This window comes from Chionomys nivalis, chromosome 4 (assembly GCF_950005125.1).
Source record: "Chionomys nivalis chromosome 4, mChiNiv1.1, whole genome shotgun sequence".
Taxonomy (NCBI): domain Eukaryota; kingdom Metazoa; phylum Chordata; class Mammalia; order Rodentia; family Cricetidae; genus Chionomys; species Chionomys nivalis.
The window spans coordinates 26425645-26445422 of NC_080089.1; the positions used below are offsets into that span (position 1 = coordinate 26425645).

Here is a 19778-nt window from a genome sequence, read left to right on the forward strand (position 1 = left end):
CCTCCTCCCACCTATGGCAGCTGGGAGAACTGACCCAGTCCTGCACCAGTTGTAGAACTAGGGAGAGCAGGCCCTGCTCCTCACCCAGGCAGCATAGTTGATCTGACCCTGTTGACAGGGGCACGGTTGAGCTGGTCCAGAAAATGTGAACATGGGAGATCGAGCCCCACCCCTCATCTGTCATGAGGGAATGATGCCTTCCACCCTCACACCCCACCCCTGTCCCTCACCATCCGTGGCAGGAGGAGAATGACCCCCGGGTCATAAGCATGGAGGAAACTGTCCTGCAATTCAATGGCTACAGCACTTGGAAGAACAGGCCCAGCATACCTTGCCTGGATAGCACTGTGGAGCTGATCCTATCATCGGAAGGGATGAGATTGGGGTAGCTGTCCCTGCCCCCTCATCTACAGTGTGGAGGAGAGGGGAAAATGCCCTCCCCTGTCCCTTTCTCCTAGCCACCTATGGCAGGCCAGAGAACTGACCCTACCCTTCACCAACTGCAGTACTCAAGAGAGTGGGCCCTTCACCTTACCTGGGCAGCACAGCAGAGCTGACCCTGTCACTGGGGACACTGGTGAGCTGGCAGCCAGCATGAGAGATCTAGCTTCATCTCTCAACTGCCACATGGTGGTGTAAGTGAGGGGGAGATGCCCCCCCACTGCCCCTCATGGCCTGTGGAGGTTGGGAGAGCTGGTCTTGAGGATGTGAGAGCTGGAGAGGTGGCTCTGCTTCTCACCAGCTGCAGCACTCAGGAGAGTGGCCTCATACCTTGACAACACGGTGGGGCTAGCCCTGGTGGCACAGGTGTAGGTGAGCTGGCCCTGAGTGCGTGAGAGGAGGAGAACCGACCCCACCCTATTGGAACACATCCCAGGCTGGTTACAGCTCACAGTCCGCAGTAGGCGGGCAGCTTATCTCAATAGCTGGGTAGCGTGGAGCTCCTTCCCCCAGTAACGCTTCCTGCTCTCAGCCTGTCCTTATCTGGAGGATGTCCCCAGGCCTGGAGGACTGACCTTATCTAGAAGCAGTCTCTAAACCAACACCTCATTCATCTTTACCTTGACCCTTGGCACAGATCTCTGCTAAGAGGATTGTGCTAGGAGCTCTGCTTTAAGGCCCAGGTAGTTTGGATGCTCACCTTAATAGACCTGGATGGAGGTGGGTGGTCCTTGGACCTCCCACAGGGCAGAGAAACCTGCTTGCTCTTTGGGCTGAGGAGGAAGGAAGACTTGATTGGGGGAGGGGGAGGGAATGGGAGGTGGTGGCGGGGAAGAGGCAGAAATCTTTAATAATTAAATAAATTAATTAATAAAAAAAAAAAAAAAAAAAAAAAGACCCTACAGCCTCCTACTAAGCCTCGTGATAGGAACTGTTGGACTCTAGCGTCCAAACACCAAGGAGGAGTCCCGCCTAGAGACCATCTCACACACCACAGTCGATGCAAAAGCATGAGGATCTTATTAATTCTGTCATGACAGGGTCCCCCAGCATTTGGGAAGCCGAGGGACCCCGAATAGATGGCACAGGCTACTTTTAAAGGAGCCACAGAAGCAAGGGGGGTTGTTCTTTGGCTTTTTTTTTTTTTTTTTTTTTTTTTTGGTTTTTCGAGACAGGGTTTCTCTGTAGCCTGTCCTGGAACTCCCTTTGTAGACCAGGCTGGCCTCGAACTCACAGAGATCTGCCTGCCTCTGCCTCCCGAGTGCTGGGATTAAAGGCGTGCGCCACCACCGCCCTGCGTTCTTTGGCTATTTTGATTGGCTTATTCGAAAGGGCTATTACCAATAATTGACTGGAGAGCTGTTGCCAGATCAGGTGAGGTAAGAGGTCATTTTGATCCCGTTTCCCAGGGGACTGAACCAAAACATACATATATGGGTAATTGTTCAGGAACTAAGTACGTGCATGTGTAGCTGTTAGGTCCTTGGTTCCCAGGGGAGGAGGGGAAGCACTATGGCACAGAGGCTGAGAGGATTCAGAATAGTCAGAAATGGCTTCAGGATTGTCTTAAAGTCTTACAGAGCAGGCCACTTAATGTGAATTAGGGTTGTCCCCAGGCTGTCCAGTCCTCTGGAACAGGGCTGAGCTGTTAACCGAAGTCTGTCTCTGGGAGCCTCCCTCTGTGCTCATGGGCCATGTGTGGAGCTTTCTGTCTCCCCTTCTTCCTCTTTCCCCTTTCAATCTGGTGGCCAACAGGTGGGGAGAGAAAGAGGACCCACACAGCGCCCTTTTCTGTTTACTGAGTAGGGTAAGCTAGCCTGGGTGGTGCTGGAGAGCCTACCGAGGTGTTGAGGATAAGGGAGAGTCGGCTGTGGGATGACCAACCCAGCCGCAATCCAGAGCCAGAACCAGGGCTGAGTTGACCCATCCTATCATCCACCCCGTCTATGATCTGCTGGAGCACAGTCCCACGTTGCAGGATCTCCATGACACAGGACGATGGGATATCCAAGAGGACCCTGTGAGGGCCCAATGTCAATAGTGTAGCAGAAACCAGAGGCCTCGAACCAAACCGGTGTTACTCATTGCAATGAACACTTGTACGTAAAGAAGTATAGACTAAAGGGTGTACTGTGGGACCACTGTCACACCACAGCTTCCACGGTGAGATTTGACTTTTCTTTCTTATTTTTATTTTGTTTTATATTTTGGGGGAGGTTTCAAGGGCCAAGTTCAGGTGTAAAGGGATGGGAAAATAGGTGGAACTGAGATGTACAATGTGAAATCCACAAAGAGTCAATAAAAAGTCATCAAAAAGTGAATTCTGCAAAATTTGAAGACTATTTCGATAAAGCTAAGACACACAGTTCTCTATATTTCTAGTCTCAGACACGTTAGAAATTACATGACTACAATCACCTTAAAATAGCAATTGTTTATAGAGTAGCTGTGTGAAAGGCTTTAAACAAGCCGAGAGATTTGTGTAAACCTTGACTTTATTAAAACTATTTCCTGATAGTCAAAGCCTGAGCAAATCACCAGGAAATAAAAGAAATTATCTTAACAAAATATAAATTCCTTTCCTCTAAACCCACTCTTTTCACTTATTTCACTAAGAACAGAACAATATTTTGATAAAAATTTGTTGCCTTAATACAGACTATTAGGTTCTATCCTAGTGTGTTAAATCCGCTAGATGAATTTATATTTTAAAATACTTTTTACAAAAATGCCTCTTAACTTAGCAAAAATGTTAATAAAATAAGTTTTATGCCTTTTATTATTTTTCTCATAAATTTCTCTTAAATTCCTTCATATTTTCTGTGCATAAATTTCAAATGCTAGTTAGAATTTTAACGCTAAATGATCTTATCCTTAGTTAAAAATCAGGAAGAAAGAAATCTCTATATTGATCGTTTATGAAAACTTACTAATAATATTACATGTATTCTAAAAAAGATCTGTTCCAAATTATTTTTATGACAGGAGGAAACCGTTTATATTAACACATCTACATAGCTGGTTTGCTGTTTCCAGCACATCCAGAGGCGCTCCCCCACCCCAACCCCGTCAGCATTCAGGTAGAATGCTTAGGAACTCCAGGCTTCAGCACTTGCAGGTCCTATGGCGGCCCAGGCACCATCAGCATTTAAGCAAACTGCCCCCTATGTAATCTACGCAGCACGGTCACGTAATCTATGCGTGTTATAGCTACGTTGGGCTCCTGCGCACACGTCCGAGACAGCCTTTAGAAACGGAACATGCCCGACCCACCCTCTCTCTCACCACATTGATTGCAGACAGGCCTGTACACTACCCTCTTTTCCCTCTGCTTGTTCTGCTAATAAAACTGTTGAAGTTGGTTTCATTGTATATTTAGTGGTCTGTTCTCACACCCGGTAATATCACTGGTGCTGAGACTTGACAGGCTTTCCTGCCTGCCACTCTCCCCGCCACCCCCGAACTGGGCCGGGCCCCTGAACTGGGTTCATCCACAACTGCCCATATTCCACCTGCCAGGCGGCTGGATTGCTGTGCACAACACTGGAGTGCACAGTTGGTGAGTTTTCCCCTCCTAGTTGGTGTAAACGTTTCCTAGAACCCTTAGGAGTTGATCAGTTAGGAGCTGATCATCCGGCACCCTTCTGCTGCTCCTGGGAATGGGGGTACACCCAGCCATGGCCTTCAAGGCTACAAATGGCCCCCTTTGCAGACTATCATCTTTGGCGATTCCCCGCAGCTGAGGACTGAGGCCTCGTTCCTTGTCTCAGACTTTGTCCCTCATTTATCGTTGCTCAGACCGTTGTCACTTGGGCTTCTCAGCTTCAGCCCCAGCTCCCTGCTCCAACAGAACTTGGAGAGACTTGAACCCATTCACTTGATCCTTGCTTTATCTCAGGGACACTTGTGATTAATAAAGCCATTGGATCCCATTTATCTTTCTCTACCTCAGCCATGGGAAATAAGCCATCGAATAATACAAGCCTGACCTCTCCTCTGGGATGTCTTTTAGAAACCCTTAAACCTCTAAGATTAATGCCCTATTTAACGACTCGTGAGCTTATCTGCCTTTGCACTAAGACATGGCCCAAATACCCCTTACATAACAACCTAAAGTGATAGCTCCTTAGACTCCAATATTTTACGGGAACTTTCTAACTTCTGCCAGGTAACAGACCAATGGAAAGAGTTTCCATATTTCCAAGCCTTTCTTCTATCTCAGGTCTAAGCCCTCTGTCCTTGCCTCCTGTTCTCCCACTCCCATGTTCCTAGCTATGCCGTCTAAGCCAGAGGAACACCCTACTTCTGCTCTGGACCCTGCTAACGAAGCCCCACCTTTCCACCTTTCCAACTTCAGCAGACAGTTACTCCTGCTTCTCCGGCCCTTCCCCTCTCTCCAGCAACTATTCCTTCAGCCTCTCTCATTCCTTTCTCCTCTCGGATATCGTGCCACTGCAAGCGCCCAACTCTGGCACCCACTTTCACCCCTCCTCTCATGCGCTCTCATGCTGCTAAAGTATCCCACCCATTCGGCCATAATTTTTCCTTTGCAAGAGGTAGCCGGAGTGGACAGACTGGTCAAGGTACATGTCGCTTTCTCACAATCAGAACTCTCTTAGGTAGAATAAAAATTAGACTCCTACATGACCAATTCTAACACTTTCATAAAAAAATTGCAATATATTACTTAATCTTATAGTCTCACCTTTCATAATAAACATATGACCCTAACTTATAATCTACTTCCTGAGGCAAGTAGGCAAGTTTGGGAGCAGGCTAGAATACATGCAGACAAAATTCACTAGACTAATGCAGCAATCCCCTCAGGGCAGAGGTGGTCCCAGATCAAGACCCATGCTGGGATTACAACACCACAGGTGACATTCTAGGTAGAGATCAGTTTACAGCTTGTCTCCTGGCAGGTCTCCATAAGGTTGTCCTAAAGCCAGTGAATTATGATAAACTCCTGGGTATCGTTCAGGACAAACAGGAAAATCCATCTCAGTTCCTAGCATACCTCACAAAGACTCTTGCAGTCCACTAACCTAGATCGGGAGAGCCCAGAGAGCAAACAGCTCCTTATGACCCATTTAAATTCCCAGAGCTTCCTTGACCTTCGGGCTAAGCTTAAGCATCTGGAAAACCCTCGGGGACCTGACAGGCAGAAGTCTTAGCGTTGACTTCTAAGGTGTACCAAGGAAGAAATGATAAAGCCCATAAACAAACATACCAAATTCTGGCCAAGGCCATCCAACTAGCTCAGTGACTGCCTGTGCTCCCTAGCCTCCCGAACCCTGGAGCTCAGAGACCACCAGGCTCCTGTTTTAAATGTGGAGACAATGGGGATTGGGCCCCGGTGTGTCCTAATCCAAACCTCAGTCCCCCTAGATTGTGTCCAAAGTGTCATCGGGAGCACAGCATTGGGCGATCAGTTGTCCCCATGCACCGCGTGGCATAGAGACATCAGACGCATACCACCCTCCGACTGACCTTCCAGGCCTGGCCATGGAAAACTGGGGATGCCCATGCTCCTCTGACATGAATACCATCTCTACCAGGGAGCCACAGGTAGACATCACGGTCTCAGAGCAGTCCATCTCCTTTCTCTTGGACACCAGAGCCACATACTCAGCACTGATGGAGTTTGGGGGACACATCTCTCCTCGTTAGGGGGACAGCCTTACCTACCTCATCAGACCCCACCACTCAGTTGTGGTTTTAAGGGTATTCGTCTCACTCATTGATTTTTGGTCGTGCCAACCTGCCCTGTACCTCTTATGGGAAGAGATTTTTTTTTAAGCTAAAGTGGAGCTTCTATTTTGTTTGCTCCCCCAGTTTGCTTGACCTCAGGCTCACCAGCATCTCCTCTCCTCCTCCTAACCTCCCCCCTACCAGCTTCAATGAGCCATTTCCTTTGCCAGCTTATCAGGTTGGCCCCCAAGTCTGGGATACTCAAAACCCCTCTGTTGCTAGACACCTTTCCCCCACTGTCATTCAATGACAGGACCCTACCAGGTACATTATCCAAGCTCGGTACCCACTCTCACTCCAGAGCCTTAGGAGACTTAAGCCTATCATCTCCTACCGACTAAGAAAAGATTTACTTCATCCCATCTCCTCTCCTTTCAACACCGCTGTACTTGCAGTTAAGAAATCTAATGAAACCTACAGCCTTGTTCAAGACCTCCTGCTCATTAATTCTGCAATAGTCCCTCTATCCTCTAGTGCCTAACCCCTACACATTTCTTGCCACTATCCCTCCAGGAACCTCCCACCTCTCAGTTCTGGATCTCAAAGATTCCTTTTCTCTGTCCCTCTCTGCTCTCAGTCTCAAAATATCTTTGCCTTCACCTGGACTGACCCTGACATTCACCTCTGCACACAGCTCACCAGGACTATCCTTCCCCAGTGATTCGGGGGCAGCCCACATCTATTTGGCCAAACTCTTGATTCTGATCTACTTTCCCCGTCTCTCCCCAAATCTAAACTCATATAGTATGTAGATGATATTTTACTTTGCAGTCCATCCTTTAAAATGAGCCAAACTAATACCTCTGCTCTTTTAAATTTCCTGTCCAAAAAAGGGCTATAGAGTCTCACCTTCCAAGATCCAACTGTCTACCTCTCAGGTCGTTTACTTGGGATTAACTATTACCCCAATCCAAAAAGCTATTACCTTAGACAGATAAAAACTAACTGAGTCTCTTGCAGTCCCTTCTACTAAAGAGGAGATTTTTTTTATCATTCCTAGCAATATCTGGATTCCTGCATTCCAGGATCTGCCTTTTCTCTCCTTATTCACCCCTATATGAGGCAGCTCTCAGCTCTCTGCAGGAGCTGCTTCCCTGTCCTGCAGCCCTTTCTGAGGTTCCAACAGGCTCTTCTCCAGGCTCCAGCTTTTCATCTCCCAGATCTAACTCGTCCTCTCTCCCTCTATGTAACAGAGAAAGAGGGAAATGCCCTTGGGGTCGGAGGACATCAGCTGGGCCCTTCCTTTGCACCTATAATACACCTGTCAGAGAAACCAGTTCTGATCACTCAGGGATGGCACCCTGCATACATGCTTCAGCAGCTTATTCATGGATCGAAAAAACTAATCCTCGGGTCACCCATCACTATCATTTCACATCACAACCTGTTCCATCTCCTAATATATAAGGGTTTACAAACTCTACCACCTTCCAAGATTTTTCTCTCCAAGTGGCACTAGTGGAAGATGCCACACTTATTTTCCAATCTTGCCCACTCCTCAATATCTCAAATCTTCTCCCTCAACCTAATGCTGACTTATACTCCATCTCATTCCTGCATGGAAACTTTAGAGGAACTACTGCCCCACCCCTCACACATACAGGAGAGCAAACTGTCCCAGGCCACTTATACCTGGTACACAGATGGCAGCTCCTTTTTACAGGAGGGGACTCGTAAAGCAGGCTATGCCATAGTGTCAAATACTAGGGTAGTGGAGGCACAGGCACTACCAACCCACACTATTAACCAATAGACTGAATTGATAGCTCTCATCTGTGCCTTCCAGTTGGCACAGGGACAATCCCTAATTGTTTACACAGAGTCCAAATATGCCTTTCATATTCTCCTGTCCCACACTGCTATCTGGAAAGAGTGTGGGCTTCTTACAACAAAAGGAGGATCCCTAACTCACTAAGGCCACATTATAGCCATGTTAAAGGCCTCCCATCCACCCAAAGCTCAGGAATGATTCACTGCAGGTCTCATCAGACAGCTGCATCATCTCTAAGGGAAAAAACCAAGCTGACCAGGTAGCCAGGACAACAGCACTCCAAAGCCCAAACTCACCTCATCCACCTCAGAGAGTCCATACAGAACAACCCACATCCTCAGTCACCCCTGACACTCAGCAGATTCTGTCCTACCTGCATCAGCTCCTTCATCCTAACAGTCAGGCTCTGTCTCACTTTGTCAAGGCCCACCTCCAATGCATCCCTGAGGACTTGCAGTTCTTAAAAACTATCACTGCCTCTCGTAAAATCTGTCAAAGGTCAGAACCCAATTCTGTAACTTCCCTTTTCCTACTCACCCGGCCAGGATCTCCCTTCCAGGAACTGACTGGCAGCTTGATTTTATTCACACGCCCACAGTCAGTTGGGTTAAATATCTCCTGGTCTTAGTAGTCTGGGTGGGTAGAAGCATTCCCACCTACTAAAAAGAGGGCCCAGACAGTTTCTGAAGTCCTTCTCTGGAAAATTATTCCCTGGTTTGGAATTCCAACCTCTCTTCAGTCAGAAAATGGTCTTGAGTTCACCTCTCAGATCTCTCAAACTCTAAGACTTTCAACATTCCCCTGGCATTCTCATATCCTATACCATCCTCAGCCCTCAGGGAAGGTAGAGCTACCTAACCACTCCTAAATATATATATATATATATATATATATATATATATATATATATATATATATATATATATATATTCTTGTTAAATATCACAAGAACTTCAACTTGACTGGGTAAAGCTTTTGCCTCTGGCTCTTTTCAGGCTCCAGGCCGATGACCCATTTCCATCTCTCCCTTTGAACTCATGGATGGGTGGCTGGTTCTGACTCCCAGTCTCTCATTTGAACCCTCACGCCTCCCTGATCACCTCTTTACCCAATTATTGTATCACCTCTGTTCCCTCCTATGGTACTTTACTGACCACTCCCTACCTCAACCATGTGCCAACCCCTGCCCATCTCCAATCAGTATTGAGGGATCAGGTCCGTCTCTCTCCTCCAGACTAACTCCCTTCACCCCTTTCCCCTAAGTGTCAGGGACCCTTTAATTTAATTCTTGTAACTCCCACAGTTGCTAAGCTGGAGGGCCTCCCTCATTGTATACCTGTCTCAAACCTTTTACTCCCCCACCTCACGATAATCTCTCCTCATACACAGTGACTCAAACAGGGCCCTGTTGCCTTAGGTTCCAGAGGACACTGAGACCAACTCCAGTTCCAAAAAGATGAAGTCTCACTCCAAAACCGTACTCAACTCTCCTGCATCAGGAACCCTATATGTTTTCCTTCCTGATCCCCCTGCCTCTTCTCCTGTCTGCTTTGCCAGTTTCTCTCTCCAATATGTCTCCAATGACATATTCAAATTTCTAATTGACTACTCACCTGTTGTTACAGGGATCACATCAGCCACAGAGCTGGAGGTGTAAAGACTATCAGAGATGCCCAGGTGGTAAGAAACTCCAGAGACATTCACACCCCCCAGACTCAAAAGAGATAGTCACAAAACAAATTTTAATATAACAGGTTTATTATTGACTACCCTCAACAACCAGTCACCAGTGTCTCCTGGATGTTAAGGTGATACCATAGTGTTTAAAGAAAACAAAAACAAAAACAGGTGCCTTAAGGTTTGTGTCAGGTGAAAATTAAAAGGTTTAACTAATAATATTCTCCCTCCTCCCCCGCCTCTTTCTTGCTATGTGACTGTCCAGGACCTTAACACTAACCAAGAAAATTCTGATAAGCTTTTAACCCAAATCTACCAAAAATACTAAACACTAACCTTAAGCTCAGGATTTTAAACTCCCTTTGGTTGATTCTTAATATGTCTACATCTGTTTTAAAACATAAAAATTCTTATAAGCTCTAGGAATCCAAATTGGACCCACCTGAGCAGATCAGATTCACCAAAGATGAGTATTATTCAACTTTTCTTTGGTCTTGGGGCTACCTTCCCACATCTTATGACCTGGGAAACACCTCCACCCCATCTTGAGACCCTCCTCCCTCAATTGCCAGGATCTAAAGAAAGATTTTTAAACTTCATCTTCTGCCTTGCCAACATCTTCTCAGGTCCAGGCTTTCAGCTAGACGTTTCCACAGATCTCAAACAACAGGAAGGAAACAGCCGCCTCAGCATAAGCCCCCAGACGTGACCAACACCTACCAAGTCATCTTTTTTTCATATATATATGTGAATTTATTATTTATTATTTTTATTATTATTTATATATATAAATTTATTAGATTTTAAAAAAAATACCAATCCAAATTCCCACTCTTTCCCCTCCTTCCATTCCCCCCAAATTCCCTTCCACCCCACCCCCCATCTAATCCTAAGCGAGGGTAAGGCACATTGCTTTGTGGAAGGTCCAAGGCCCTCCCTACTATATCTAGGCTGCACAAGATATACATCCAAAGAGAATAGGATCCCAAAAAGCCAGTACATGCAGTAGAGATAAATTCTGGTGCCACTGCCAGTGGCCCTTCAGTCTGCCCCAACCGTGTAACTGTCAACCACATTCAGAGGGACTAGTTTGTCCTATGCTTGTTCCTTCCCAGTCCAGCTGGAGTTGGTGAGCTCCCATTAGCTCAGGTAAACTGTTTCAGTGGATGAACCTATAATGGTCTTGACCTCTTTGCTCATATTCTCATTCCTTCCACTCTTCAACTGGACCTTGAGAGCACAGTCCAGTACTCCAATGTGGGTCTCTGCCTCTGTTTCCATCTGTTGTTGGACAAAGGTTTTATGGTGATATTTAAGATAATTGTCAGTCTGACTACAGGGCAAGTCAAAATGGAGCCCCTTCTCCTCTATTGCTTAGGGTCTTAGGTGGGGTCAATCTTGTGGATTCCTGGGAATTTCTCTAGGGCAAGGTTTCTGCTAACCCTATAATGGCTCCCTCAATCAAGATATATCATTCCTTGCTCTCATCTCTGTCCTTCTTCCATCTCGACTATCCCATTCCCTCAAGTTCTCAACTCTCCCTTTCTCCCCTCCTCTTTCCCTTCTACCCTCCTTTCTCCCCCTGCCCTCATGCTCCCAATTTTGTCAGGTGATCTTGTCTGTGTCCAATTTCTAGGTGGGTCTATATTTGTTTTTCTTTGGGTTCACCTTATTACTTAGCTTCTCTAGGATCATGAACTATGGCTTTGTTTATGGCTAATATCCACTTATGAGTGAGTACATACCACATTCATCTTTTGGGGTCTGGATTACCTCACTCAGGAGTGTTTTCTAGTTTCACCCATTTGCGTGCAAAATTCAAGATGTCATTGCTTTTTACCACTGAGTATTACTCTAGTGTGTAGATATGCCACACTTTCTTTCTCTATTCTTCAGTTGAGGGGCATCTTGGTTGTTTCCAGGTTCTGGCTATAACAAATAATGCTGCTATGGACATAGTTGAACAAATGCTTTTATAGTATGGTTGAATATCTTTTGGGTATATTTCTAAGAGTGGTATTGCTGGATCCTGAGGTAGGTTGATTCCCAGTTTTCTGAGAAACCGCCACACTGATTTCCAAAGTGGTTGCACTCCCACCAGCAATGGAGGAATGTTCCCCTTACACCACATCCTCTCCAGCATGAACTATCATTAGTGTTTTTGATCTTAGCCATTCCGACAAGTATAAGATGGTATCTCAGAGATGTTTTGATTTGCATTTCCCTGATAGCTAAGGAAGTTGAACATATCCTTAAGTATCTTTTGACATTTGAAATTCTTCTGTCGAGAATTCTCTGTTTAGTTCAGTACACCATTTTTTAATTGGGTTATTTAGAACTTTAATGTCTAATTTCTTGAAATCTTTATATATTTTGGAGATCAGTCATTTGTCTGATGTGGGGTTGGTGAAGATCTTTTCCAATTCAGTAGGCTGCCTTTTTGTCTTATTGACTGTGTCCTTTGCTTTAAAGAAGCTTCTCAGTTTCAGGAGGTTCCATCTATTTATTGTTGCTCTCAATGTCTTTGCTACTGGGGTTATATTTAGGAAGTGGTCTCCTGTGCCCATGCATTGAGACTACTTCCCACTTTCTCCTCTATCAGGGTCAGTGTAGTTGGATTTATAATTAGTCTTTAATCCATTTGGACTTGAGTTTTGTACATGGTGATAGATATGGGTTTATTTTCATTCTTCTACATGTTGGCATTCAGTTATACCAGCACCATTTGTTGAAGATGCTTTCTTTTTGATTGTATAATCAAAAATCAAGTGTTCGTAGGTGTGTGGATTAATATCTAGGTGTTCAATTCGATTCCATTGGTCAATGTTTCTGTTTTTATGCCAATACCAAGTTGTTTTGATTACTGTAGCTCCATAGTAAAGCTTGATGTCAGGGATGATAATGCCTCCAGAAGATCCTTTATTGTATAGGATTGTTTTTTGTTTTTCCATAGGAAGTTGATCATTGTTCCTTCAAAGTCTGTGAAGAATTGTGTTGGGATTTTGATGGGGATTGCATTGAATCTATAGATTGCTTTTGGTAGGATTGCCATTTTTACTATGTTGAACCTTCCAATCCAAGAGCGTGGTAGATCTTTCCATTTTCTGGTGTCTTCTTCAATTTCTTTCTTCAAAGATTTAAAGTTCTTGTCAAATAGGCCTTTCACTTCTTTGGTTAGTGTTACCCCAAGATATTTTATGTTATTTGTGGCTATTGTGAAAGGTGTTATTTCTCTGATTTCCCTATCAGCTTCTTTATCCTTTGTGTATAGGAGGGCTACTGACTTTTTGAGTTGATCTTGTATCCTGCCACATCAATGAAGGTATTTATAAGCTGTAGGAGTTCTCTGGAAGAGCTTTTGTGATCACTTATGTACACTATCATATCATCTGCAAATAACGAAAGTTCGACTTCTTTCCAATTTGAATCCCCTTGATCTCCTTATGTTGTCTTTTTTATGGTTTTTCAAAATAGGGTTTCTCTGTAGGTTTGGAGCCTGTCCTGGAACTAACTCTTGTACACCAGGCTGGCCTCAAACTCACAGAGATCCACCTGCCTCAGCCTCCTGAGTGCTGGGATTAAAGGCATGAACCACCACAGCCCAGCTCGTCCCTTAATCTCCTTATATTGTCTTACTGCTATTGCTAAAACTTCAAGAACTATGTTGAAGAGATATGGAGAGAGTGGACAGCCTTGTCTTGATCCTGATTTTAGTGGAATCGCTTTGAGTTTCTCTCCATTTAATTTGATGTTAGCTGTCATCTTGCTGTATATTGCTTTTATTATGTTTAGATATGATTCTTGTATTCCTAATCTCTCCAAGACTTTTATAATAAAGGGTGTTAAATTTTGTTAAATGCTTTTTCAGTATCTAATGAAATGATTATATGTTTTATTTTCTTTCAGTTTATTTATATGATAGATTATATTGATGGATTTTTATATGTTGAACCAGCTCTGCATCTCTGGGATAAAACCTATTTGATCATGATGGATGATTTTTTTTTTGATGTGCTCTTGGATTTGATTTGCCAGTATTTTATTGAGAATTTTTGCATCCATGTTCATAGGTGAGATTGGTCTGTAATTCTATTCTTAAGTTGAGTCTTTGTGCGGTTTTGCTATCAGGGTAACTATAGCCTCATAAAAAGAGTTTGACAATGACCCTTCTGTTTCTGTTATGTGGAGTTTAGGTATTAGCTCTTCTTGAAAGTTCTGGTATAATTCTGCACTAAAACTATCTGACTCTGGGCTTTTTTTGGTTGGGAGGTTTTTGATGACAGCTTCTATCTCCTCATGGCTTATAGGTCTATTTAAATTGCTCACCTGGTCTTGACTTAACTTTAGTATATGCTATCTATCTAAAAAAATGTCCATTTCCTTTACATTTTCCATTTTTGTGGAGTATAGGTTTTTATAGTATGACCTAATGATTCTCTGTATTTTCTCAGTGTTTGTAGCTACGTCCCCCCTTTTCATTTCTGATTTTGTTAATTTGGATGTTCTCTCTCTGCCTTTTGATTAGTTTGGATAAGGGCTTATCAATCTTGTTGATTTTCTCAAAAAAAAAAAGCTCTCTGTTTCATCAATTCTTTGTATTGTTTTGTTTCTATTTTGTTGATTTCAGCCCTCAATTTTATTATTTCCCATCTTCTACTCCTCCTGGGTGAGTCTGCTTCTTTTTTTGCTAGAGCTTTCAGGTGTGTTGATAAGTCACTAATGTGAGCTTTCTCCATTTTCTTTATGTGGGCACTTAGTGCTATGAACTTTCCTCTTAGCACTGCTTTCATAGTGTCCCATAGGTTTGAATATGTTGCACCTTCATTTTTGTTGAATTCAAGGAAGACTTTAATTTCTTTCTTTATTTCTTCCTTGACCCAGGGGTGGTTCAGTAATTGGCTGTTCAGTTTCCATGAGTTTGTAGGCTTTCTGAGAGTAGTATTGTTGTTGAATTCTAACTTTAATCCATGGTGATCTGATAAGACACATGGGGTTACTCCAATATTTTTGTATCTGTGGAGGTTTGCTTTGTTACCAAGTATGTGATCAGTTTTAGAGAAGGTTCCATGAGGTGCTGAGAAGAAGGTATATTCTTTTGTGTTTGGGTGGAATGTTCTATAGATGTCTGTTAAATCCATGTGATTCATGACATTTGTTAGTTCTCTTATTTCTCGGTTAAGTTTCTGTCTGGTTGACCTGACCATTGACGAGAGTGAAGTGTTGAAATCTCCTATGATTACTGTGTGTGGTTTGATGTGGGATTTAAGTTTTAGTAATGTTTCTTTTACATATGTGGGTGCTCTTGTTTTATGGGCATAGATGTTCAGGATTGAGACTACATCATGAAGAATTGTTCCTGTTAGCCAGGTGGTGGTGGCAGAGGCAGGCGGATCTCTGTGAGTTCGAGGCCAGCCTGGTCTACAAAGGGAGTTCCAGGACAGGCTCCAAAGCTACAGAGAAACCCTGTCTCGAAAAACCAAAAAAAGAAAAAGAAAAAAAAAAGAATTGTTCCTGCTATGAGTGTAAAGTGTCCTTCTCCATCTCTTTTAGTTTGAAATCAATTTTGTTAGATATTAGGATAGCTACACCCACTTGTTTCTTAGGTCCTTTTGATTGGAAAACCTTTTCCCAACTCTTTAATCTGAGGAAGTGTCTGTCTTTGAGGTTGAGGTGTGTTTCTTGTATACAGCAGAATGCTGGATCCTGTTTTCATATCCCTTCTCTTAGCCTGTGTCTTTTTATATGTGAATTGAGTCCATTGATATTAAGATATATATTTTTTTTTTTAAGTGAAGAATGTGCAACTTTAATTAAAGTGATAATGAATTGGGCATTTTTTTTTTCTTTTTTTTTTCTTTTTTTTTTTTTATTATTATATATTTTTTTTTATTCTTTTTTAATTAAAATTTCCAACTGCTCCCCGTTTCCCATTTCCCTCCCCTCCTCCCACACATTGCCCCCTCCCCCCTCTCCCCTCCCCTAACCCCACTCCTCTTCTCCTCCCCCCAGTCCATTCCCCCTCCCTCTCGCTACTGAAGAGCAGTCCAAATTCCCTGCCCTACAGGAAGACCAAGGTCCTCCCACTTCCATCCAGGCCCAGGAAGGTGAGCATCAAAACAGGCTAAGCTCCCACAGAGCCAGTTCATGTATTAGGATCGAAACCTAGTGCCATTGTCCTTGGCTTCTCATCAGCCTTCATTGTCCGCCATGTTCAGAGAGTCCAGTTTCAACCCATGCTTATTCAGTCCCAGTCCAGCTGGCCTTGGAGAGCTCCCAATAGATCAGTTCCACTGTCACTGTGGGTGGGTGCACGCCTCGTGGTCCTGATTTCCTTGCTCATGTTCTCCCTCCTTCTGCTCTTCATTTGGACCTTAAGAGCTCAGACGGTTGATCCAAATTGGGTCTCTGTCTCTCTCTCGATCCATCGCCAGATGAAAGTTCCTGTGCCATTCTCCTTGGCCTCTCGTCAGCTCTCATTGTCCGCCACATTCCGAGAGTCCGGTTTTATCCCATGTTTTTTTCAGTAGCAGTCCAGCTGACCTTGGTGAGCTCCCAATAGATCGGCCCCACTGTCTCAGTGGTTGGGTGCACCCCTCATGGTCCTGACTTCCTTGTTCATGTTCTCTCTCCTTCTGCTCCTCATTATAACCTTGGGAGCTCAGTCCGGTGCTCCAGTGTGGGTCTCTGGCTCTATCTCCATCCATCGCTAGATGAAGGTTCTATGGCGATATGCAAGATATTCATCAGTAAGATTATAGGATAGGTTCATTTCAGGTTCCCTATCCTCAGGTGCCCCAATGAACTAACTGGGGACATTGCCCTGGGCATCTGGTAGCCATTCCAAGTTCAAGTCTCTTGTCACCCCTTAGGTGGCTCCCTTACCTAAGGTATGAGTTTCCCTGCTCCCCTATCAAACCTTTCTTTATCCCCATTCACCCCGATTCCCCCAGTTCCCCTCATCCTCTCCTTCACACTTTTCTCTCCCCATCACCCCTCATCCCCATCCCACCCCACCCCCAAGATTCCAATTTTTTGCCCATCAGTCATGACTATTTCCCATAGCTGGGAGGATATCTATATGTTTTCCCTTGGGTTTACCCTCTTGTTTAGCTTCTTTAGGATCACAAATTATAGACTCAGTGGCCCCTATCCATGGCTAGAAACCAATTATGAGTGAGTACATCCCATGTTCTTCTTTTTGGGTCTGGGTTACCTCACTAAGGATCGTATTTTCTATTTCCATCCATTTGCATGCAAAATTCGAGAAGTCATTGTTTTTTACCGCAGAGTAGTACTCTAATGTGTATATATTCCACACTTTCTTCATCCATTCTTCCATTGAAGGGCATCTAGGTTGCTTCCAGGTTCTGGCTATTACAAATAATGCTGCTATGAACATAGTTGGACAAATGCTTTTGTCATATGATAGGGCATCTCTTGGGTATATTCCCAAGAGTGGTATTGCTGGGTCCAGGGGTAGGTTGATCCCAATTTTTCTGAGAAACCGCCACACTGATTTCCAAAGTGGTTGCACAAGTTTGCAGTCCCACCAGCAATGGATGAGGGTACCCCTTTCTCCACAACCTCTCCAGCAAAGGCTATCCTTGGTGTTTTTGATTTTAGCCATTCTGACAGGTGTAAGATGATATCTCAAAGTTGTTTTGATTTGCATTTCTCTGATCGCTAAGGAGGTTGAGCATGACCTTAAGTATCTTTTGGCCATTTTAACTTCTTCTGTTGAGAATTCTCTGTTCAGTTCAGTGCCCCATTTTTTAATTGGGTTAATTATCCTTTTAAAGTCTAGTTTCTTGAGTTCTTTATATATTTTGGAGATCAGACCTTTGTCTGTTGCGGGGTTGGTGAAGATCTTCTCCCAGTCAGTAGGCTGCCTTTTTGTCTTAATGACAGTGTCCTTTGCTTTACAGAAGCTTCTCAGTTTCAGGAGGTCCCATTTATTCAATGTTGTCCTTAATGTCTGTGCTGCTGGGGTTATACATAGGAAGCGATCTCCAGTGCCCATATGTTGTAGGGTACTTCCCATTTTCTCTTCTATCAGGTTCAGTGTGTTCAGATTGATATTGAGGTCTTTGATCCATTTGGACTTGAGTTTTGTGCATGGTGATAGATATGGGTCTATTTTCATTCTTCTACAGGTTGACATCCAATTGTGCCAGCACCATTTGTTGAAGATGCTTTCTTTCTTCCATTGTATACTTTTAGCTCCTTTATCAAAAATCAGTTGTTCATAGGTTTGTGGGTTAAAATCCGGGTCTTCTATACGATTCCATTGGTCGACTTCTCTGTTTTTATGCCAGTACCACGCTGTTTTCATTACTGTAGCTCTGTAATAGAGTTTGAAGTCAGGGATGGTAATGCCTCCAGAAGTTCCTTTATTGTATAAGATTGTTTTGGCTATCCTGGGTTTTTTGTTTCTCCATATAAAGTTGATTATTGTCCTTTCAAGATCTGTGAAGAATTTTGATGGGATTTTAATGGGGATTGCATTGAATCTATAAATTGCCCTTGGTAGAATTGCCATTTTTACTATGTTGATTCTCCCAATCCAAGAGCAAGGGAGATCCTTCCATTTTCTGGTATCCTCTTCAATTTCTTTCTTCAATGCCTTAAAGTTTTTGTCAAATAGATCTTTCACTTCCTTGGTTAGAGTTACCCCAAGATATTTTATGCTGTTTGTGGCTATCGTGAAAGGTGATGATTCTCTTATTTCTCTCTCTGCTTCCAGATCCTTTGTGTATAAGAGGGCGACTGATTTTTTGGAGTTGATCTTGTATCCTGCCACATTACTAAAGGCGTTTATCAGCTGTAGGAGTTCTTTGGAGGAGTTTTTGGGGTCGCTCATGTACACTATCATATCATCTGCAAATAATGCAAGTTTAACTTCTTCCTTTCCAATTTGAATCCCCTTTATCCCCTTATGTTGTCTTATTGCTATTGCTAAAACTTCGAGAACTATATTGAAGAGGTATGGAGAGAGTGGACAGCCTTGGCGTGTTCCTGATTTTAGTGGGATGGCTTTAAGTTTCTCTCCATTTAATTTGATATTAGCTGTCGGCTTGCTGTATATAGCTTTAATTATATTTAGGTATGACCCTTGTATCCCTAATCTCTCCAAGACTTTTATCATAAAGGGATGTTGAATTTTGTCAAATGCTTTTTCAGCATCTAATGAAACGATCATATGGTTTTTTTCTTTCAGTTTATTTATATGATGGATTACATTGATAGATTTGCGTATGTTAAACCAGCCCTGCATCTCTGGTATGAAGCCTACTTGATCATAATGGATAATTTTTCTAATGTGTTCTTGGATTCGGTTTGCCAGAATTTTGTTGAGGATTTTTGCGTCGATGTTCATGAGTGAGATTGGCCTGTAATTCTCTTTCTTGGTTGTGTCTTTGTGTGGTTTTGGTATCAGAGTTACTGTAGCTTCATAAAAGGAATTTGGCAATGACTCTTCTGTTTCTATATTGTGAAATACATTAAGGAGAATAGGTATTAGGTCTTCTTGGAAGTTCTGGTAGAATTCTGCATTGAAACCATCTGGTCCTGGACTTTTTTTGGAAGGGAGGTTTTTGATAACAGCTTCTAATTCTTCACGACTAACCGGTCTATTTAGGTTGTTCACCTGGTCCTGGTTTAACTTTGGTAAATGGTATTTATCTAAAAAAGCGTCCATTTCTTTTACATTTTCCAGTTTTGTGGCATACAGGCCTTTGTAGTAAGATCTAATGATTCTCTGAATTTCCTCTGTGTCTGTGGTTATGTCTCCCTTTTCATTTCTGATCTTATTAATTTGCAAATTCTCTCTCTGCCGTTTGATTAGTTTGGATAGGGGTTTATCAATCTTGTTGATTTTCTCCAGGAACCAGCTTTTTGATTCATTGATTCTTTCAATTGTTTTCTGTGTCTCTATTTTGTTGATTTCAGCCCTCAGTTTGATTATTTCCAGTCTTCTACCCCTTCTAGGTGAGTCTGCTTCTTTTTTTTCTAGAGCTTTCAGGTGGGCTGTTAAGTCTCCAATGTGTGCTTTCTCTGTTTTCTTTAAGTGGGCAGTTAGTGCTATGAACTTTCCTCTCAGAACTGCTTTCATAGTGTCCCATAGGTTTGAGTATGTTGT

The 19778-nt window shown here is 43.3% G+C and overlaps 1 protein-coding gene across 1 annotated transcript in view; it reads left to right on the forward strand.

Moving 5' to 3' along the window:
• Positions 1–9620, forward strand: part of LOC130872699 (beta-galactosidase-1-like protein 2) — a 55944-nt gene extending 46324 nt beyond the window's left edge. Inside the window, 2 exon segments of the mRNA XM_057766875.1 lie at positions 4842–5024; positions 9589–9620. Coding sequence (XP_057622858.1) covers positions 4842–5024; positions 9589–9620 — 215 coding nt within the window.
• Positions 9621–19778: the final 10158 nt, after the last annotated feature.